The sequence below is a fragment of the Sardina pilchardus genome, chromosome 10 (genome assembly GCF_963854185.1).
Source record: "Sardina pilchardus chromosome 10, fSarPil1.1, whole genome shotgun sequence".
NCBI classification, from domain to species: domain Eukaryota; kingdom Metazoa; phylum Chordata; class Actinopteri; order Clupeiformes; family Clupeidae; genus Sardina; species Sardina pilchardus.
Window position 1 is genome coordinate 951,885 of NC_085003.1, and position 24,329 is coordinate 976,213.

The 24,329-nt window shown below is 39.8% G+C and overlaps 1 protein-coding gene across 7 annotated transcripts in view; it reads left to right on the plus strand.

The window, feature by feature from the left end:
- Positions 1-24,329, plus strand: part of kitlga (kit ligand a) — a 118,359-nt gene that overhangs the window by 70,987 nt on the left and 23,043 nt on the right. For 5 of the 7 annotated variants that reach the window (XM_062547325.1, XM_062547323.1, XM_062547324.1 and 2 more), the window contains 3 exons: positions 15,025-15,180; positions 15,423-15,603; positions 16,371-16,421. In XM_062547325.1, coding sequence (XP_062403309.1) covers positions 15,025-15,180; positions 15,423-15,603; positions 16,371-16,421 — 388 coding nt within the window. The remainder of the gene's footprint in view (positions 1-15,024; positions 15,181-15,422; positions 15,604-16,370; positions 16,422-24,329) is intronic. The other 2 variants (XM_062547327.1, XM_062547330.1) reach the window with 2 other exon arrangements.

Genomic DNA, 24,329 nt, shown 5'->3' on the forward strand with positions numbered 1-24,329 from the left:
CTACAACAACAAAGTCCGATTTGCACATTTAGGTGTTTATTTCACGAACTTTTGTGTGCTCGCGCCTATGTATTTCTTCACATTTTCTCAAAAGTTCCCATTCTAAAATGTCATGTACTCCCGCGAACGTGATCCAAATCATATCGTGTCTCACACCGTTGGAAAGCCCTGCTCCTCCTGAATAACGCCATGCAGTCCAAATATGGACATTTCCTTTGTATTGGCAACCAATCGCGAAAGTTCAAAGACGAGTCTAAGCTGAGAACGAATCTCATTGGCCGAGTTTCAAGGCTGTTTTCTCAAAACTAGTTATTTGCGGTTTTGAGTCATTTTCCGGTAGATACTTCTCAGCCTCTGTAGCACCTATCTACACCAAACTTTCCAGTTATACACTTTACAGTATTCTGAAGACATTTACAGAGGGATTTGTTAATACATCATTCCTGGCCTGATTTATGTGACATGTTAATCAAAAAAGCATGGCAAAAATCGTTTTTTTAAGGCTATGGACAGTATATTTGGATTTCCTAGGCAATGAAAGCAGATATCCTGAAATCCTTCTGTAATTTTATTGTAATCTTGTTTGTAAACAACATGAAAGAATAATTTTGCACCTGGCTTTATCATATGCTCAGATCTATCTACCGGAAATATATGCAAAATCATGCATATTTAATGAGATAATGCCTCATTTGCATAATTAAACATACACATTTCAAAAACTTGTAATACATTTTTTTCTCATACTTGTATAAGTAATCAACTGAGGAAGTTTCATGGTGATACCTATTATTTAAAAATGTTACCCTATTCAACTGTAGTGTCTCGCCTTAAAGTCTTCTTCTGTATTAAACAGATAGCCTACGGGACGCTCTTTGTTCCTTATTTTAAGGAACTACTCAATGCACACACACTGGGTAAACTGGCGCGCTACAAACATTAAAATGTCAAATCATATGTATTTCTGTTTGTCGCCATGATATTGGGGGAAACGCGGAGAGGCGAGATGGTCAGTCCTCGTATTTTTTCTTCGCGTTTCGTTATAAGAAATATATAAGTAATAGTTAAAGTCTTCTTCTGTATTGAACAGATAGCCTACGGGACGCTCTTTGTTCCGTATTTTAAGGAACTACTCAATGCACACACACTGGGTAAACTGGCACGCTACAAACATTAAAATGTCAAATCATATTTATTTCTTTGTCGTAGGCCTATTGGGGGAAACGCGGAGAGGCGAGATGGTCAGTCCTCGTATTTATTCTTCGCGTTTCGTCATAAGAATATATAAGTAATAGTTATAGTTCTTCTGTATTCTTCTGTATTAGTTATAGTTCTTCTGTATTCTCTGCCACATTCGACAACAGCATTCAAGTTCCTTCTCAGCACGATGACGTGACTTTGCTTGCTGTTGGCCCAGATTAGAACAACATGCTCGAATTCACCAACAGAGTCGCGGCAACGTTGGTAGATACCAGTGATGCGCGGGTACGTGTCTGAACGCCCCGCCCCGCCCCGCCGTTTACAACTAACCCGACCGCAACTCGGACCGCAAAAAAAAAATATTGAAATACAGGACCCGACCCGCTTCCCGACCCGCTTATTGTAAAAAGTAGCCTAGTCTAACTTAGTCGTAGCGTCATTGAGCTATGCAAAATTGGTATCTCATGCATGTAAAACAATAATATAGCCTATATTGCCTAATTATATATAGCCTATAATTGCTCAGACTTTGGGAAACATGCATTTAGTCTACCTTTTTTTTGTTCCGTGTCAGCATTCATCCAAAAATGTGGCTGTTTGACTCAACATTGAACATAATTAGCCTAGGATTTTCCTATACAAATTCTGTTTCAGCCGTTCCTCACATGAATGCCTTGAAGCTCTCCCAAGCATGAAATGCAGGCATAGAATATTATTAAGAAACTCTTTATTAACGTCTTCATCAATGGACCAAAAGTCCATTGCTCCGCGATTATAAATTGCAGCGAGATGAAACCTTTATTGCACGACGTGGGGAAGAGCAGACGGGGCTTTCCAACGAGCCACTAGGCCTATAAGTTGCGCAAGGACGCACATATTGCATGCTCATACCAATTGTAGGCTATATGCCTTGATGACATTAAATTAAGAAATATTTCCTGATTTGGGAAACTTTTAGTTTATTTTTCTTTCCATAATACCATTCGATCTTGCTGGAAATTATCAGACTTGAGAAACACGCATTGCATCGGCAACTTCGCTGCTCAGTAGACGATTCTGCCACTTTCTGTAGAGGCCAGCAGTTCGAGATAAAAGCTGCAGATCATAGACAGAGAAAGCATATGCTCTGAGAACAGAACACAACTGCATGTCAAGTGTAGCCGAGGGTCTGTCTACGCAGAAACAACAAGTGCATTTCTACATGTTCGTGACAAAATGTGGGGGATAGAATCGCGTTTCAGTGGGAATGCTGCAACTTATGTCTTTTTCTTCTAAAGACAATTATGTACGATATAAATGACAATTTATTTTTTTTACCGACCCGACCAAACATGACCCGCATATCATTAAAAATATTTTTTCTTGACCCATAACCGCGGGTGACCGCGGGTGACCGCGGTCGCCCGCTCGATTTGGATCAGCCCGCGCATCACTGGTAGATACGGATGCCTGCTCTTCAGAGCCATCACCACAAAGGAGCACTAGAGCCTGGTGCAAAACCACCAACTGGGATGGATCGAAGGGCAAGCAAGCACTGCCACACAACGTCAAGACCTTTGTCAACACTAAGCAGAAAGTTTCCTACGATGGGGAGAAGTGGCCGCAAGGACTGCATCGATAAGATCAACGAATGCCTTCGCAAGCCCCGAAACCCTGGCGATACATTTTCTTTCCTTTAATTCAATAAAACATTGTTTATCTGAAGAACTTTTCCGAGGTTGTCTTGTCTACCAAATCCTAAACTTAAATAGAGTAAACATTTTATCTTATGAAAAAACTCTTAGGGGGAACAGTTAGGCAGCCCTTCCTCCATTATCGTAGTAGGACTATAGGCAATTTATTAGAGGGGTCAAAAAAAACTAATAAAGTAGGCTAGACTAAATGTGTCACTTTAGTGATTGGCTCTTTCAAATGCAAATTAGGTGGATGGGCTTTTGAATGGGCCTGCTGCAGGTGAGAGGACAAATCCTACGAATTTGTTTTTAGAAAGTGCCATTATCATTGCCATATTCTCTTAAAACATAGGCTATATATTTGAAAACGAGTTGATTAAAGGCTTCTAATGGTGTCTCTATAATATGATAAAAGCAGAGATTGAGATGTGTGTTTGGAACAGTTTTTCAAATCCCCCGGGGGTATTTAGACTCCAGGGTGTTAAGCACTCATTCACAACTGTCCCATCGCTAAATGCTCTCTTGTGTTGCGTGATCACACAAGTATACCTGTCGTAGTGTGCTTTTAATTTGATATGCTTTATTATTATCTCCGCCAAGGATATAGGATGAACAAAGTCTATGGATTTGCTATCCAGTAGCCTAATAATTAGGCTATGTGCCACGTCCGATTTCGCAAGTGGTGTAGTAGGCTACATTTAAAAACAGACAGCCGCCTGTGAGATCCATTTCATGAAGAGCATTATTGTCTTGTGCGATCATTCCCCCTCCCCCACACTCGTCTAACCAGTTCACTACATTATAGCCTATAGCCTATGCGGCACTGAGGACGACACTTGAGCCCGACACTATGTCAATGTAAAAATGTGTTTGAGTGCGCGCTGAACCACGAATTAACATATTAACTTTTCTTTTCAGCAGACATCGCAAACATAAAAAGAATCTCAAAACAGGAAATCTTTCATTTCTTTTAATAAATCGATTCATCTTCTTTTGACGGGTTCCGGAGAGGTTCTTCGACAGGGTTTCGAACCCCGGTCGCTGGCTTACGATACCTATGCTTCAACCACATGCGCCACAACTGGATGTGAATTTCGAAAGGCTTTATTCGGCATAAGTACTTGAACGTCGCCGTAGCCTACTTGAACGTCGCCGGTTAAAATGAACAAGCCTCCGTTTTAAAATAGCTTAGGCCTACACATTTTAAGTATTCCTAGCATGTAAATGTTGCCAAAATGTCCATCTTGTCCATCTCTTTCGTCTTCGCCTTGACGTTGACAATAATAGCCTAGGCTATTCACGGAAATGCGGTCTTGTAACCGTAGCCTAATGAATTCATGAATTAATCTAAGGTTGCCTTTCGAGTAGCCTATTTCAGGTTGAATTGAAGGCTATTTCCTTCTGATAGGCCTATAGGTTTCTAAAACCATTTTCATTAATTTCAACAATGGTTTATTGAAACGTCGTTTGATTAATTTCGCCAGTCATCACTTTCATTTTAAGGATATTGGATGAACAAAGTCTATGGATTTGCTATCCAGTAGCCTAATAATTAGGCTATGTGCCACGTCCGATTTCGCAAGTGGTGTAGTAGGCTACATTTAAAAACAGACAGCCGCCTGTGAGATCCATTTCATGAAGAGCATTATTGTCTTGTGCGATCATTCCCCCTCCCCCACACTCGTCTAACCAGGTCACTACATTATAGCCTATATGCGGCACTGAGGACGACACGACACTTGAGCCCGACACTATGTCAATGTAAAAATGTGTGTGAGTGCGCGCTGAACCACGAATTAACATATTAACTTTTCTTTTCAGCAGACATCGCAAACATAAAAAGAATCTCAAAACAGGAAGTCTTTCGTTTCTTTTCATAAATCGATGCATTTTCTTTTGATGGGTTCCGGAGAGGTTCTTCGACTAGGTTTTGAACCCCGGTCGCTGGCATACGATACCTATGCATCAACCACTTGCGCCACAGCTGGATGTAAACTTCAATAGGCTTTATTCGGGAAATGTACTTGAAACGTCGCCGGTTAAAATGAACAAGCCTCCGTTTTAAAATAGCTTACACATTTCTAAGTATTCCTAGCATGTAAATGTTGCCAAAATGTCCATCTTGTCCATCTCTTTCGTCTTCGCCTTGACGTTGACAATAATAGCCTATTCACGGAAATGCGGTCTTGTAACCGTAATGAATTCATGAATTAATCTAAGGTTGCCTTTCGAGTAGCCTATTTCAGGTTGAATTGAAGGAAATAGTCCTTCTGATAGGCCTATAGGTTTCTAAAACCATTTTCATTCATTTCAACAATGGTTTATTGAAACGTCGTTTGATTAATTTCGCCAATCACTTTCATTTTAATGATTAAATGAGACGGATATGCGGAGCATTTCTCTCCCTCTCCGTTGACCAAAACGTTGCTCTGGCATCTCTGCTGGACTGACTGAGTTATAGGCTACGTCGAGTGAGAGAGCTGTGAGGTAGGCTGTAAACATTCGAAAACTCGGGCGGTCTATGTTGCCCCCTTGCGGTTGTAGTTTTCCCGATGCTTCGGGAGTCCCGATGTGCGGGAATGAAAGGAGCATTCTCAACCCGTACCATCTGTATATCATGATTGTAGCAAGTTAACACGGCTGATCATGTTATCTGGCTACCGAGTTATCGCCATATCTCACTGAAGAAGGGTAAAGCCCGAAACGTCTGTGAGGCGATTAAAAAAGTAAAAGTAAACTGCCGTGTGCTTGCTTTATTTATTTTCTATGTAGCAAAGATGACATTTTACCTTGACTCAAAGAGCTGTAAACAGTGTTGTAAGGCTATTGCAACATTTTCGGATATTTTAGGAGAAAGCCCCGGCAAGAACCAAACCAGATGTTGTTTAAATCTACGCACCTATGGCTACTGAAAAATGTATGGTTCATGTATCATGTTAGTTTGAGGTATTAAAAAACATTGACCGGTAATTGGTGTTTTTGCGATACTGTAGTCTATTTAAAATCATGTGCTTTCGGACATTTGTGGAACTACAATAACTACAACCCTTTTGGAGGTGAATAAATAACGTAGAACTAGCTAGCTAACTACTGTATTCTGCTTGGGGAGGAAGCTCAGGTGTACGATTGTATGTATGGAGACTAGAGCTCGTATAGTGCTAGTGGGGTTGTTCCACATTGTTATGAATCCTGTTTTGAATAGAAGACCTCTGAATATATAGCCACCAGAGCTGGCTTTTCGCTCTCACGTACAGTAGGTGTTGAAATGTGATGGCCGTTTCTCTCACGCTTTGCGTGATCCACTACCTGCGTGAAATGTATTACAACTGTATTACAACTTACCGCGACAAGGTGGCAGTACAGTCCGCGGTAGCACTTTTACGCGTTTTACGACTCCTCATTTTTTTCACTAAAAGTAATTCATGAGGCATAGCCTAGGACAGCTTAAAATAATTTGAGAAGACTCCTAACTCACTAAGACATATTTACAAACCGCTTTTAGTGGCATTTCACGTCGCGATGTAGTGAAATGTAGGCCTTTGTGCGGTTACAGCTGTCATGCGAGGGAAGAATTGCATTGCAACTAAGGGATACAACACCACTGACAATCAAAACCACCACTGCATGTAAACTAAATGTAACGTCTCATTGTAGGCCTGCTCTTTACGAATGTACAGTGGGTGTTGCTTTAAATTGGCCGCTTTCACGTGAGATTCTCACAAGACCTCACGCGTGAATCATTTCATCATCATCATTTTATTTATTTTCCCAAGTGAAGCTGCAATGACCCAAACAACCACCAGGTGGCACTTGTGAGCAGGGTTAGGAATGTCGGCATTTACCACTAGCCAAACAATCCAAAATTGAAGTAAATCCTGAAGCAAGCTGAACATCTTTTCTGCTTTTAACCCTCTAACCGCCCAAGGCGCCGTACGGCGACAAGCAACATCACTGATTAAAACAGACGGTAGATCCGAGTAGGGTGACAAATCGCCTTTGTACTCTCCACCACTAGTTGGCAGACATCCAGAGCTTCGATTCAAGCCCAAATTCGAGTAAAAAAGTTTTCAGGAAGTGCCTGTATTACTCGCGAGAAACAAAAAAAAAAGACGCATTTCCTGTTTATAACGCGGAAGTGAAATGCGCGATCGCTATGCACAAATTGAAGCAGAAAAACGGCAAATGTTAAAAAACAAAGTCGTGTGTTATGAAGTCTTGGGTCTGCCATTCACCTACTCTGATTCTGAAGGAGAATATCTGCCTTTTGGAGATTATGATCGGTCGTTCATTGGCAGTGACAGTCAAGATGCGTCTGTGAATGGAGGTGGGTCTTTGCGTGTGTACGTCAATGTTTACCTGCAGCAATGTTGACCGAAGGGTTCAAATAAGCATGGTGTGCTTGGTGCCAGTGATAATCATGACGATAGTGTCTGTAATTGACATGGTACAGACAGCAGGTCTAGTAAAAATAGGGCTCTGAAGAACTAAAGTCATCCGCGATAGGAACTGATTTGACCAGGCTACTTTATTATATAGTAACATAGGGATTGTGGTAATACTAATAGTTTACTATTGTTGGTTTACATGTGGCTGTGGTCCTGTTTGTTTGTTATGTCGGAGAAATTACAAAAATCAAAGTAAAACTGCTCAAATGTGTTCAACAATCAGTATTTACTGAAATGTGCATAATTTGACGCTATTGCCAATCTGTGACGTCATAATATGCAAATTAGATGAGTAAATGTACTCCCTTTATAAACTTTAGTTCATACTCAATGATTTTCACATTTACAGTAGGACTTTATCTCTGACCACTTTCAAGCCATGGCCTTTTGAATTTTTTATGCAAAAATCCAAAAAAACCCGGGCGGTTAGAGGGTTAATAGCCTAGTCTCACGACAAAACTTGTTATTTTTTATGAAGGTGTCTTCTGTTAGCCTTCTGTTAGGCATCTGGCTGTTTCGTTTAAGTTTGTTTTGCTGTCACTAATGGTTTCATGAGGTCACGGGGCCAGTTTCCACTAAAAGCATAAGCCTATGTCCTAAGCGCAACTTGTGTTCTCGTTTTTGGGTCAATTCATACATTTTATTTAAAATGTGTGGATAGGCCGATGGTACGCTTGTTTTTATGCTGGCAACAAAACAAAATGGTTCACGGATGTTATCCTTGATTCTAAATGCGGGAACAATTGAAAAATAAAATGTCCCATTTTCCGACGCACCGCAAACCTCTTGCCTAGCCTACATTAGGCTATATGTTTATTTGAAATGTAAGCTGGCTGTTGTCAAATTTGTAAAATAAGATAGGCCTACAGGAGAAACTATGGTTTATGCTCTCTTATGCTGTTTCATTCCAAACCGAAAGCGAAGGAGGGAGAATGAATTACGAACGTTTCACTTTTGCATAAATAATAATGTCCCATTTTCCGACGCACTACAAACATCTTGCCTATTTAAATATTCTATTATTTGGGCCTATTATAAAAGTTGGGACTTTTTCGTTAGAAAACAATGTCATTTGAAATATGGAATTATGGATTTGAATGAAGTTTGATCGGACTATCAGTTCACAGAAGAAAGTTTCAAAACGCTAAGACGCAAACGTTATTCTTTAATCTAAATGCGTACCGCCATGGCGATAAAGAGAAAGAAGGTTATGATTTGAAATAGCTGTCAAATTTGTCAAATAAAATACAGGAGAAACGATATGGTTCATGCGCTCTCATGCTCAAGGGCAGTTTGTTTGTATTAGTGCCGGGGACACAATAACATAAACTTGAGTTTGACGCCTCGCCACGCTTTAAGTAGTTCACACCAGCACGGCGCTTCTAGTAGGTCGTCAAAGCGGTCAAATGACCGGGGCGCGGCGCTTCTAGGTATAAGTAGGTCAGAACGGCACGGCGCTTCTAGTGTTACGTTTTTTTGTCCTTTGGTGTGACCCCCCTAAATGTCATTTTTTAATTCAAATTTGTATTTTTAACAGCAGGACTATGTAATATTATGCAAATGCATGATGTCAGTTGCTAATGACAGTTCAGTTAGCATGGTCATCCACTGCCACAAAAGCTTAAATGTCCTTTGGTGTGACAGGAAATGTCCTTTGGTGTGACACGTAATAATGACTTAAATTAAAATATTTATTGCTGTTTTAGAGACGACATGCAATGTTCTAAAGTGTTACTAAAACAACTATAATATAAAGTACATAAATCTAAAACCTTTTTTTTATAACAGAAAGAACCTCCCTGCAGGACCTGTGGCCCAAGCTGCCGCAGAACTTGTGTTGCCACCAAAGAATAAAATGTCATTGTAGATAATTGTGTCAAGTATGATTAAAAACTGCTCTAACAGCTGAAAAAACAGCCTGACCAGCTTAAGGTGGTTTGCTGGTTGACCAGCTTGTCAACCAGCTTGTTTGACCACCCTATGATGGTTAACCAGCTATAGACCAGCAAAACTCTTGCAAAAACATACCTGCAGCTTATGATGGTAATTCTGCTAGTTTTGCTTGTCGTACCATCTCACGCTGGTCATTTTAGTTGGTGTCGCTGGTCTACATTGCTGGTTTTTACTGGTCATGCCAGCTTATGTTGGTCATTCTAGCAAACCAGCATGGCCATCTTACACCTACAATGTCAAGCTTGGCAGGCTTGTCACCAGCATGACCATCTCACACCAGCTGTATCTCACACGACAGGCTGGTCACACCAGCATGACCAGCTAACATAGATGGTCACGCCAGCATGTCCACCTGGTGGCCTAACCAGTTAAAGGAGTCCTAGAATTCAAAACCACATTCACCTTGTTACTGTTGAATTTAGGCTGCGAGCAGTGTCCAAAGGACAACACCAAAGACTTTACCGCGTCCCCCGCCTGCTTTCGTATGCAAATTGGGAAATAGAAACAGCCGTGTTGAAATGCTCCAATCTGAACAGAGCTCAGATAACACGTAATAGGCGCCCATCCCCCTTTAGATACACCCCTCGGCCCCTCTCATTTGCATACCTTCGATTAATAATTCTTGTTAAACTGCTCTTACAATGCTAGTATCTAGATATGTGGTCTATGGCAGAGACGTTGTAATGCTAGCGTTATTACAGCTAACTTTGGAGAGTTACTATACTAAGAAATGTACTGATAAAACTTACCAATCTAACACATTCATTCTGTTGGGGAATCTGCTGCACTTCATCTTCGTCAGAACCTTCTTCTGACTCGGTTTATACATGTACGGCTGTATTCCTTATTTAAATCCATTGTTGATAGCTTTGTCAAAGATTTTGGCTTTATTTACCAGCAGTAAACGTAGTTTCACTTTGCTCTAGCTTCAGACCGGTGGATTGAGCCAATCAACTTTCAGGACATATCGGCCAATAGACCAATCAGCGCGCATCTCATTTGAATATTCATGAACTTGCTGAGTGGGCGGGAAAAACAAACTGTTTCATTGCAAGGCTTATTTATGACCTTGTATTAGGCGATCTAGCAGTGCTCCTGGGGCGTTTTCAGCCCCACAAATTTACATATGACATTATTTAGGCTCAAAGATCAATTTGAAATGGTCAAAAAATGCGTTCTATGACTCCTTTAAACTATCAAAGACCAGCAAAGACCAGCAATATCTGGTTGGGATGTTGGGATGTTTTAGATAGAGTGGACTACATGAATGTTATGTAATGTTTTAAAATGGAATCTCCCTATTGAGGATTATGGTCAAAGCACAAAGTTTATAGACATTAAAGGTGTGGCAGTCCACATTCACTAATTTAATGGTGTGATTTTGTGATCAGGTGCTGGACACAAAAGGGTTGTTCTTATGTCTCTTAATCAGTCATGGGTGTGTTTTGGGCATAACATCCTTTAAACCAATGAGAATAATATCTATCATTCCCTTTAACAGCAAACAATGCAGCTTCAAACAGCAGCACATTTGTAGGAATCTCATGCACCCAAGACTATATGGAACAGGGATTCCACTAAACCTTGCTTTACTAAAACCTGTTTGTGACTAGCAGAGTATAGCCTACATGCATTTGCACTCACCTATTATTTGAACTCATAGATAAAGTGAAACTTCAACAGTCAACAAATTAGTTCAACACAGTTAAGTACTATCACTATTGACTGACAATGGGTTATCATCAAAAAAATAGCCTGAAAAGAGCAGCACTTGTCCAACAAGTGTCCTCCTTTATCACTGTTACAATATCACTTCATATATTCTGACTCACTTCATGCAATAACTATCTTTGTCCTTCGGTGGACATTTTGTCCTATAGTGTGACACACATAAAACAACAGAAAAACATCCTTAATTTCAAAATGTCTTTTTTTAAAAGCCAGGTTTGGCATTAGGGGAGCTCCAATAATATCTCCTCTTAGATAGGTACAATTTCAAACAGTTTTGTAAGGTTGGCGGAAAAAAAATTATCAACATTCATAGGAAAAAGTCAATCGAGTTCATCTTTTCATGGTGAAAATGATTGCAAATAGTAATTTTATGCGAAATAAATATCATTTTAAGAAATTAATGATTTAATAATGTGAGCAATTGAGTTTTTTGTATTTTTTTATATTATTCAATGTAATTTCTTAGTAATTTTTAAATGTCACACCATAGGACACATTCATAGTGCAGATGAGTGTAATTGTGGAAAAAAATATGTGAGGTCATTGACAAAATCAGTGATCACTATTATTTTCTGAAACTACAGTTTCTATACTACATAAATCTTTTATTTTTTTCTTTAAAAAACGATGTTTTCCAAAAAAAGGACTTTTTCTTGGCCAGATGTCAACTACCCACATATAGGCTACTTGACTGCAACATGAGATCTATTCGTATAATCCACTTATGAAAGTTTGGGCTATGTTCTTATGCAGAAAAATGATTGCATCAACGGTGGATGGACAACTTTTTAAAAATGTCTTGCATCGTTGCATTGACTAAATATAGCTTAAACGCACGTCTTTTATTGTGAGTAGTTCAACACATATCTGCACGTAGGAAGACGGATGTGATGGAAATATTTTACATGTATTTTAATCACAAAAAAGAACATTTGCATCAACTGAAACAGCCCCATTGGATACCTATAGGCCCTAATAAGCTGTTTGAATGTTCAAAATGTTCAATGCCTTATCGCGCTAATCTGACCCACTTCTATTTGTTGATAACCTGATTTGTTTTTCTCCTCGGTACGGCAAAATTTGTTGCTTGTTATTGGTTGCAAATCTCCCGACCACAATGTCGACCAGAGACGGCAAGACCAAGACAGTAAAACAGGGACTCTATAGCGCCACCTACCGCGCTGTCTGTTGTGGTTGACACGTGCATTCACGAAAATGAACCGAATTTAGTGGACAGATGTGTTGTACGATTCTGAACAACTTTTACATTTACACTACATAGTGAATCTTAGACAAATTGGAGTTATGATTATGATTATGAATTTTGCACATCATGTATTTCGAAACACTTCTCCTAGACGGTTTATTGAAATCGTGTCATATGGGCAGTAAAATGATCTGGAGGGGTTGCCCAAGAAAAATTGCGAACAGATTTTGGAATTTTTGAAGCATATTGAAATGGCGAAGGTTTGAATTATGGCGACTTATTAAAGAAACAGGAAGTTTGTGTTATGGGCAGAAAAAAGGTAACAATTTGGATGTAATTTGGCAGCTACATATGGAATTGCTACCGCTAGTCAGAGACAGAGCTTTGGCCTAAGGTGTGGCTTCAGGACTCTATAGCGCCACCTAGCAGGGCGTTGTCTGTTGTGGTTGACACACACATTCACGAAAATGAACCAAATTTGGTGGGCTTGTGCGTTATTGCTATCGTTAGTCAGAGACAGAGCTCTGGCCTAGGGTGTGGCTTAGGGACTCTCTAGTGCCACCTAGCGCGTTGTCTATTGTGGTTGACTCATAAATTCACGAAAATGAACCAAATTTAGTGGGCTTGTGTGTTATAGCTACTACTAGTTAGAGACAGAGCTCTGGCCTAGGGTGTGGCTTAGGGACTCTATAGGGCCACCAAGCGCATTGTCTGTTGTGGTTTACACGCATATTTACCAAAATTAACCAATTTTGATGGGCATGTGTGTTATTGCTATCTCTAGTCAGAGACAGAGCTCTGGCTTAGGGTGTGGTTTAGGGCCTCTATAGCGCCACCTAGCGCATTGTCTATTGTGGTTGACCCATATATTCACGAAAATGAACAACATTTGGTTGGCTTGTGTGTTATTGCCACCGCTAGTCAGAGACATAGCTCAGGCCTAGGGTGTGGCTTAGGGACTCTATAGCACCACTTAGTGTGTTGTCTGTTGTGGTTGACACGTACATTATTGCTGCCGCTAGTCAGAGACAGAGCTCTAGCCTAAGGTGAGGCTTAGGGACTCTTTAGCGCCACCTAGCGAGTTTTCTGTTGTGGTTGACATATACTTTCACAAAATTTAACCAAATTTGGTGGGCATGTTTGTTGCTCATGCACATGCCCACCAACATGCACAAACATTGCTTTGTTAGATTCCGAAATGTCACAGATCCGCACCGCAGGTGATCCGGCCCGCCATCGCCACTTGCGGCTATATTTTAGATTGGATTTGGAAGGTATTGTTTAAAAACAATGTGTGCTACCCTATACGATGTATGATGTATACCACTTTAAAAGGCTTATTCTTCTGATTACAATGATAGGTATATTTCAATTCTGCCATGTAGCATGGTCACACAAAAGCCTTTTTGTGTCACGAGGGCATTAATGAAAAAAATGAAATGTTCTGTACAGTCTGCGAAAGGATACAGTATTTTATTTTGATACATGGCGTGGCTACTGTAGTTTGTAGTTTATTTTGATACACTTAAAATTAGGGTATTTGATATTTTATTTTAAAATACATTTTATGTATTTTTGCCCACCCCTAACAAGTGTTATCCCTGATACACATTTAACCACCACCTCCACTGAGGTTCTTGTACAAGCCGATGGCAGATTTACAGATGATCTAGTTTGATACCATTTGGTTGGTCATTAATATAAGCCCTTGAATCATGAGAAAGTAACTGCCTATTCCAAAACAATCAGCTTTGCCATGCCATACTAGTCTGGCTATCACCATACTAATCTCAATCTTTAAGATTTATTTCTACTGCATAAGAGGCTTGATCAATGGGCATAGTTCAAATGACTCCGTATGCTTGGATAGTCCTTCAACCAATCAGACCAATGATCCAGTGCGTCTTTTGGATAAGCTAGTTTGTGCCTGGACCCAAAGGTTGTGAACAGGAAGCAGGGGAGACAAATGTGCAGGTTTCCAGCCTGAGCTGCCGGGCAAAATCCAAATCACCGGCAGGTCAGGCAGGATTCACCCAGCCTACACCATAACATACCTTAATGGATAGCATTTGTTTTTTTTCTTTTGGTGATTCCACACTTTTGAACAGTATTGTATATTACATGCCAATTTACATAACTGTCCACATGAATTAAGTTGAAGGACTTGATGCTGACGCATTATCTTAAAACAGTTTCAATGCATTATCTTCAAACAATCAGTTTCAATTTATAAAATATTTAAAGTGTATTTATTTATTTATTTATTTAAACTCAACGTACATGTAAAATAATTGATTATAGAATCGACCAAAACTGATGGATGGAGAAAATAACTTTTGAGCCTTTGTTGGTACATTCGAACTGGCGATGCCACCTAGAACAGTAGGCCTATTTATCGGAATATCGCACCATGGCACTGCAAAAACTGCCTATCTTATTATTCTAACCAAGTGTTATTAGTCTTATCAAGATTAAAAAAAAAAAAAAAAACGAGTTGGTGTTGTTATCGGTATAAAGAGACTTACTTAGTGCTTTCTTGTGAAATCACTTGACTTAATTTAAGAATCTCTTCCTGCCAGTGCCCTGAGTAAATTTGTCTGATAAGACTCCTTAAAAGTCCTCTCAAAATGAGTCGATTAATATAAGATTAATAACACTTTGTTAGGTTTCTCTTTTTGCAGTGTAGGTAATACTAAGAAGTAGGAAGACAAATGATTATTGTCTATTCTAGGTATTCTGTTTCTGTGTAAATATATATTCCATGATGCATATATTTGATTTACAAACTTCCCTTACATTTTGCTAATTCACACAGAGTGGTTTGTGCTGGGTGAGACTAAATGTATTTCACTTGGAAGAAAGTTTAAGAGTCTTGGCCCGCAAATTTGGAAATATTTCTTCAAACAGAGACCATATAAACACATTTATACAGATCCTACGAGAGATGCGGTATCACATTGGCAATGTATTGGTGAGTACTTCTAAGCGGCTACACATTTAGGATTCGGAGACAAAGGGCAAATAGTCGCTCTGACTAATAGATTCTCTCAACATCCTCTGGAACTCAGTTGGACACTTAATTAGCAGAAAAAAGTGTTATCACAGCATAACTGCACTTAATTTAGTCAACTTTATTAAGAGATAGGATTGGATTGATATCTTCCTAGTTTCAACATAATATGTTAAAATGCTGTCCTGTGCATTTTTCTGAAGGATGATACAATGCTGGAATTTCAGTGCCACTACAGGGAAGAAAAATGGCCAACAGGGGAATATTTTGAATTTGTTGAATATTTCTTTAAAATGGCCAATTCATCCAGAGAAAATGAAGATTGTGAATCCCCTCCCTGCCCAACAGTAGAGGTTACCACAACAACTTCATATGCCACAAAAGGTACTAATGCATCTTTTAAATAACCATTAAGTTATTTTCCTTGATCAGTGCACACTGTACAGTAGTAGTGGTCAAAAGTTGATTACATCCATCAATCATATTTGTGAAAGGCCTGTTCATATGTAGTAATGGTTTGTGCCAAACATGTTTTAACTTGTTTAAGTCACTGATTTCAAATAGTTTGTATGTGCTACTGTTATCTTGATTCAGTAGTAAACTCATGCATTGACATAATCAAAGCACTACTAGAGATCTTACAGAAGACCACATTTCTATCAGTCTTTTTGTCCAATGAAATAGAATGGAGACATTTTTCTGCATAGCCACAGCACCAAAAGATATTTTCTGAATCGTATCATGTACATTCTTATCTTTCACCTGTACTTTGATATAGGCTCAGAAGTAGTTGTAACATTCTGTGAGTCTTATCTCCAGCTTGTCAAGGAATATTATTTTGCATAGTGATTCTCTGGCTATTTATATACTTGGCTTTAATAATAGTCATTTTAAAGTGCCATTTTCCAACAAAGATTGAAAAAGGAAAAAAGAAGTCAATGCCATTAATATGTTTTTGTTTGTCTGTTTGCAGCTCAGTCAGATGCTTCTAAGCACAGAATGACCTTTGTTAGAATTAGGTTCATTGTCATCATAAGTGAGATGTGCCAGCAAGCTGTGCCAGAGTTTTTAAAAGTCTTTCCATTTGCTTAGGGCATTAACTTCACTCTCCTCTCTCTCCACCCACACCTATACTCTTTCATTTTTGTCAGCAGGATCTGTTAGTCCACCTTCTGCAGGAGCAGGGAAACTAAAAGATAAAGGTATCAAACCAGTTCATTCACATAACAGGAATAATTGGTAAATATGGCTTTATTAGTGGGCTTGCTGTAAAGCAAGGCCCACTATTGTTCTTCTTCAGTTTTATTATTATGCAACTTATTCCCGTCCACCCACTTTTTTTAAGACGCCTCTTCTCCTAGAGCGTTTGAGCTATCGACATGGTTCCAACACTGAAAAATCAGGCCCGATCCGGTGTAGCTTGCTTGTTCATGTCGGATGGCTACCGGTTGTTGTTTTTCCGGTATTCCTGTTTTCTGCCAGTTTTCGGTCCCATTGAAATGAATGGGGGAATTATTTTTTTGGTATTTTTTAAGCATTGTTGACATAATAGAAGTCATTAGCTAGGTTGGCATTGTTAGCATTGTTAGCATAGTAAGCATGGTTAGCATAGTTAGCATTTTTAACATAAATGTTAGAAATCATCTGCTAAGTTAGCTAATAAACCTGGTTAGCATTGTTAGCATAGTTAGCATTTTTAACATAAATGCTAGAAATCATCAGCTAAGTTAGCTAATAAACCTGGTTAGCATTGTTAGCATAGTTAGCATTTTTAATATAAATGCTAGAAATCATCAGCTACGTTAGCTCAACCTGGTTAGCATTGTTAGCCTAGTTAACATTGTTAGCATAGTTGGCATTTTCGCAAGCCCACTCTTGCAGGTCCTCGGACATGCACATTTCTAGTTGAATACTGAAATATTAAAGGAATATTTCGGTATTTTATACTTTAAGTCCGTTTTCTGTATTGCCTAGCATGACAACGGGTGTTTGAGACCGAAATCTCGACGATTGAGCCCGTTTGTGGAATTTGTCAGATTTAGAATGGAGCTCTGTATGGCTTTAACACTAGAAGCGCCAAGCGCCGGTCATTTGACCGCTGACGCGTATCACTAGAAGCACCGTGTAGGTTTGACCTAGATATACCTAGAAATGCCGGGTTGCGGTCTTTTGACAGTGATTACAAAAAAAAAAAATCTTTTCACTCGATTAAATTCAAGGATCCTACGTTCACGACTTTTCCTAAATACGCATGTTTTATCACCCATAATTTTTACATGATCAAAAGCACACTGTACAAGCTAGTTTAGAGCTATTTTGCGCTCACTTATGTGACAACACTATGTTGTCTCACGTTCGGCCATGTTTGTCCAGGCTGCTATTCTCTTTTCTCACAGCAGATGTCGAAAGGGTTTCCGTATTTTACCATAAAACATATAGTTTATATAGGCTATGTGCAATTGTATTATATATGTGATTTATTTTAATAACTATTTTTCATTTACATGGCATAGTCTATGGAGGCGATTTACAGTGGTAAAATGCAAGTTTGTTTTGAAAACGGCCTACGTCTGTAAAAAATATTTTCAGCTGAAATTCGTCGTAGAACATCTTTCACTCATATTTTTTAATTATGCTACTTCTTCCGCCTTTGCCTGCTCAGCATAGCTGCTCTCTCTATCTCCGTCCCTCTGAGGTAGCTAAACCCTTCAATGCTTCTCCCTAAATGAATGACAATTGTTTTAGAAAGTAGCCGCGGTAGCCTGTAAAGTGCGGCATGAAATCCTGGCTACAGTATAATTGAAACCAGACTAGCCTAGGTTAGGCTCTTTTTTCCAGGTCCAATCATTTTTGGCGGCGCGAACATATAGGCTACCTATTAAATGAATAGAAGTGAATTTGGGGAGTGAATTAGAACTAGCCACCCATTCATTTTAGAGCTTAGATTATCTGCCCAAACCCCAACTGCGGGCCGGTTTTACGGTTTTCAGTCAAGTTTGCTTAAGGTTTGTTCAAGAACTCTTCCAGAGTTTTTACCTCAAACAACACAAATCAACACAAATAAATGAACAGATAACTCGAACGTGCTGTATGTCATAATGAAACAACCACAGACTATCAACAACACGGTCTGACACAAATGATACATGGCTTAGTGCAAACTAAATTTATGACCAAACGATTTGATTCGTGCACGAAGCGCCATCTAGCGATCATTTTGTGTAAGTAACAGCCTCCCAGTCTAAGGACTCAGCGGTCTTTTGACAGCCTCGCCGCGCTTTAAGTAGTTCACACCAGCACAGCGCTTCTAGTAGGTCGTCAAAGCGGTCAAATGACCGGGGCGCGGCGCTTCTAGGTATAAGTGGGTCAGAACGGCGCGGAGCTTCTAGTGTTAAAGAAACAGGAAGTTTGTGTTATGGGCAGAAAAAAGGTAACAATTTAGTTTGGCAGCTACATGTGGAATTGCTACCGCTAGTCAGAGACAGAGCTTTGGCCTAGGGTGTGGCTTAGGGACTCTATAGCGCCACCTAGCGCAGTGTCTATTGTGGTTGACCCATATATTCACGAAAATGAACGAAATTTTGTTGGCTTGTGCGTTATTGCTATAGATAGTCAGAGACAGAGCTCTGGCCTAGGGTGTGGCTTAGGGACTGTATAGCGCCACCTAGCACATTGTCTGTTCTGGTTGACACATATTCACGAAAATAAACCAAATTTAGTGGGCTTGTGTGTTATTGCTACCGCTAGTCAAAGACATAGCTCTGGCCTAGGGTGTGGCTTGGGGACTCTAGAGCGCCACCTAGCGCATTGTCTGTTGTGGTTTACACGCACATTCACCAAAATTAACCAATTTTGGTGGGCATGTATGTTATTGCTATCTCTAGTCAGAGACAGATCTCTGGCTTAGGGTGTGATTAAAGGACTCTATAGCGCCACCTAGCGCATTGTCTATTGCTGTTGACCCATATATTCACGAAACTGAACCACATTTGCTGGGCTTGTGCGTTATTGGCACCGCTTGTCAGAGACAGAGCTCTGGCTTAGGGTCTGGCTTAGGGACTCTATAGCGCCATCTAGTGCATTGTCTGTTGTGGTTGACACATACTTTCACGAAAATTATCCAAATTTGGTGGGCATGTGTGTTATTGCTATAGCTACTCAGAGACAGCGCTCTGGCCAAGGGTGTCTTAGGGACTGTACAGCGCCACCTAGAGCATTGCCTGTTGTCGTTGACACACACAAATTTACGAAAATGAACCAAATTTGGTGGGCTTGTGCATTATTGCTATCGATAGTCAGAGACAGAGCTCTAGCTTAGGGTGTGGCTTAGGGACTCTATAACGCCACCTAGCGTGTTGTTTGTTGTGGTTGACATATACATTCACGAAAATTAACCAAATTTGATGGGCATGTGTGTTGCTCATGCACATGCCCACTGACATGCACATGTTGCTTTGTTAGATTCCGTAATGTCACAGGTCCGCACCGCAGGTGCTCGGGCCCGCCATCGCCGCTTGCGGCTATATTATTATTATTATTATACTTTTTTCCGTCTTACTTGTTTGGCCTTTTTTCACCAACTTGGCATGCTCTAAAACTCTTGTAATTTGCCAGCCATTTGTAGAATTGCATTTGAAACTCAGAGACAGAGCTTTGGCCTAGGGTAGGGCTCAGGGATTCTATAGCGCCACCTAGCGTGTTGTCTGTTGTGGTTGATACATACATTCACGGAAATGGCACAGATTTGGTGGGCATATGTTGTATGAATCTGAACAAGTTTTACATTTAAACAATATAGTGAATCTTAGAAGAATTTGAGTTATGATTATGATTATGATTTTTGCACATCACATATGTGACCCTGCCTATGATAACCCAGCTAAAGTCATTTTTTGGTGATTCACTGTTTTTTACATAAAGTAATTCTACATAACTTAAAGAACATTTTCTGAAAATTTCACCTTGATATCTTTAATACTGACCAAGTAAGGCCATGAGAAAGATTAAGCAAATTATGGGCTCAGAAAAACATGTTTTTGAGAAATTCCAATTTTTCAACACAATATTTTCAACACTAATTCATTTTTGAACCATAATTACCCTGACTGTCTGTCTTATACCAAATTAAAGTTTACATTCCCCCCTGTCAAGTGATATATGACACATTTATGGAAAAAATCTGATACTTTGATAAACTGATACTGAACTTTATAATGTGCATGGCGAAAAAGCTAATTACATTGAAATGAATAGGGGAGTGTTAGCACATTAACTTCATCATGAATGCAATTATACAAATCATGTCACTTAAAATAAGTTCTGTAATTGTATTAGTTAAAAAAAACAGTAGATAGGTTACACCTCATCAGCCTCCTGAGCATAACATTTCGACTGTACACTATATTATATATATATATTAAAAAAAATTAACAGTCGGAACTCGCCATACAATCTGAACTGTTCAAGCTGTGAAATATTTGACAATAGTAGGCCCATGGTTTCTATTCAGACATGTAACAGTTATATCAAAAGTATGTCACACACAAGTAAATCATTTTTAAAAACTGTACATAACACACATACACTATATTGCTGAAAATATTGGGTCACCTGCCTTAACCCCCATATGAACTTAAGTCACATATTCTTAATCCATAGGGTTTAATATAACGTTGGTCCACTATTTGCAGCTAAAACAGCAGAATGGTCAAAAATGCCCATAAACACTTTCCTAAACCTTGTGGAAAGCCTTCCCAGAAGAGTTGAAGCTGTTATAGCTGCAAAGGGAGGGATAGGGGCAGTGGTAGTAGACAGGTAGGGGTCCAGACAGACAGCTTGGACTGTGTGTGTGTGTGTGTGTGTGTGTGTGTGTGTGTGTGTGTGTGTGTGTGTGTGTGTGTGTGTGTGTGTGTGTATGAGATGGACAACATAAAACACTTGTGTTGTGTGGTTGTGTGATGGGTGCAGGAAAACCCTGTTATGTTTTTTCAGTTTGATGTCTAGACTATCTTCAGATTAACCAAACTAGCAGCTTGGGGCTCGATCACCAAAACTGGAACGTCCACATCATCGTTCAGCTCATCATCTGAAAAAGCAAGAAGGGGGCGTTAAATAGATATTGAAGCAATAAATACTTTTAAAATAGACTTACAACAATAGAGCAATTAATGTGATCTCTTTAATGTGAAAACAGTCGTATGAATCAAACTGGATCTGCATGACTGAAGCAAGGAGCAGGGGAGATCAACTTAAACAGAAATGATGGAGGGGCAGACCAGTCAGTATAAGAATCTGTCAAAAGCTAAGGTATATACACTGACTTTAAGAGTTGTATAACATAGATTTCACATGCATCATATAGAAATTTCACATGCATCACCAAGCAAATCTGTTCACAGATAAAATCGACCTATGATCATCGGAATAACAATACAATACATTTGTAGTTACACTGGCATAGGCTAACTGACTAGCTGCTAGTTGCAGTCAGGGTAGTTCATGACAAAACTTTTCTTCATATTCTTCTTCAACCAGGACCGAGTCATCTTAGTTATCTTCATCATCAACAAAGCAATCCATTATAAAAGCCGTTATATCGCAATCTGAAGCGATTCCTCCAAAATTGATGCCTTTCAACTGTTCAAACTCGCCGCTATCTTCTGTTCTTTGACTAGCTATCACGGATACCGCCGCCATGTCGGGGGAAAAAATGAATCGCCTCAGAGATAGGTCTAGTGTCCAAGAATTTGAGTGCAGATACAAAGCATAAAATGTCCATAAAACATGCCGGCTAGCTTGACAAAAAGTTGATCCATCTAAAGCAATGCACAGTTTGTGATGTATATGCGATGACACGAAGAAATCGATACAAAAAGTGCCACCCGGCTAAAGTCGCAAGTTTTCAGCAGTCTCCTAAAGTAATGTTATCCCAGTCATTGCGCATTGATCTTAAAGTCTGCATCGACTTTCTAATGATAGAAAAGAAGTTCCTAAATCAGTTGTTTTTGCACATAAAGTAATCCCAAAGACGTGAGAAAAGCCATGTTTACAGAGCCAACTTCCGGTATTTTTAAAATAGTAACGTAAGGTGAATAAAATCACGATTTTCACTATTTATCATGTTAGATATCAAAATTTATTTGGCATATTTTTGACATTTTTCACGCTATAATAGTTTGACGGCCTAAATGTCATAATTAGATTTGGCGACATTAGCCGGGTTTTCACAGACGGGGTCACATATTTTGAAACACTTCTCCTAGACTGTTTATCGAAATCATGTCATATGAGCAGTAAAATGATCTTGAGGGGTTGCCCAAGAGGAATTGCGAACAGATTTTTGAATTTCTGAAGTATATTGAATTGGCGATGGTTTGAATTATGGCGTCTTATTAAAGAAACAGGAAGTTGATGTTAAAGGCAGGAAAAAGGTTATAATTTGGATGTAATTTGGCAGCTACATGTGGAATTGCTACCGCTACTCAGAGACAGAGCTCTGGCCTAAGGTGTGGCTTCGGGACTCTATAGCGCCACCTAGCAGCGTGTTGTCTGTTGTGGTTGACACATTCACGAAATTGAACCAAATTTGGTGGACTTCTGTGTTATTGCTATCGCTAGTCAGAGACAGAGCTCTGGTCTAGGGTGTGGCTTAGGGATTCTATAGCGCCACCTAGCCTGTTGTGGTAGACACATACATTGATGAAAATCAACCAAATTTGGTGGGCATGTGCATGAGCAACACACCAATCAACACACCCACCAACAAGTATGTGTTGCTTTGTTAGATTCCGAAATATCACGGGTCCGCACCGCAGGTGCTCGGGCCTGCTATCGCCGCTTGCGGCTATATTTGATATTATTTCCTGTTTATTTTATAAGACACCTCTATTCAAACCTTTGCCATTTTAATATACTTCAAAATTAAAAATGATGTACGCAATTCCTCTTGGGCAACCCCTCAAGATCATTTTACTGCTCATATGACATGATTTTGTTTAGGAGTGACTTTTTGCACCCGGTTGTAAATGGAGGCATTTTCTTATTTGACCCAAACCTGAAATGCGTGCTATCCAACGTAGCGGGACCATCTTGGCAGGAGATGGCCTACCTATATGTCCTAAATATTACAAGAAGGCAGGCCCGGGGTGGGTAATCGGGAGAATCGGGAGATTTCCAGGTGGGCCGCTTCACTTTTTGGCCGGTCGAGATTTTTTTTTTTTTTTCATTTGTCAGGTTAGCATACCTTGCAAGGGAGTTCTCCCCTCCCAAGATAGAGTTGGTTGGGTCCATAGCACGTCTTTTCCAAAATATGAATTCACAGATAGGCTACCAGGCAGGGCCGTCCTTACCGCAACTATACGCGCCAGCGTCTCCAGCAAGTGTGAAATACATTTTTTTTTTTTTTAAAGATTTATTTTTGGGCTTTTTATGCCTTTATTTGGACAGGACAGTAGAGAGAATGACAGGAAGTGAGTGGGAGAGAGAGTCGGGGTGGGATCTGGAAAGGACCACGGGGCGGGAATCGAACCCGGGTCGCCAGCGTACGGTGCAGGTGCCCCAGCCAGTTGCGCCACTGCCGGGGCCTGAAATACATTTTTTAAGCTGTCTCATCACCAGGCTATTTGCTACAATATTTACCTCTGTTACAAGTCATGATTTATGCCCATTAAACTTTTAACTTACCGTCAGCATCCGTGTCACCTGAAGCATGCGATAGAAATATCTATTGAAAAGCACAGTTGATCTGTGCATGCACCATCTTTTGATTATTTCATTTAGAAAGCAAGTTCATTATTTTGAGCTACTATTAGAATGGAAGCTTAATATAATAATTTAGCCCGAAGTTAGATAACATGTAGATATTTGCTGCAATTTCAAAACCGGATTACTCTGGATCAGCGTATTGTACAGTGGAATGCTTCATATCCTCGGGTCCGATAAGGTCTGCTGTTCATTTTGATATATGGTTAGCTATGTTGACTGGAGTTTGGGAGATATAGGCCTAGGCTACCACCGAGAGTAATGGGTGTGGTGGATGAAGCTCTGTGTGCACAGTGGAAATAACCTATGATTAAACTGAATGTAAGCAATAGTCCAGGACACTATGTTCA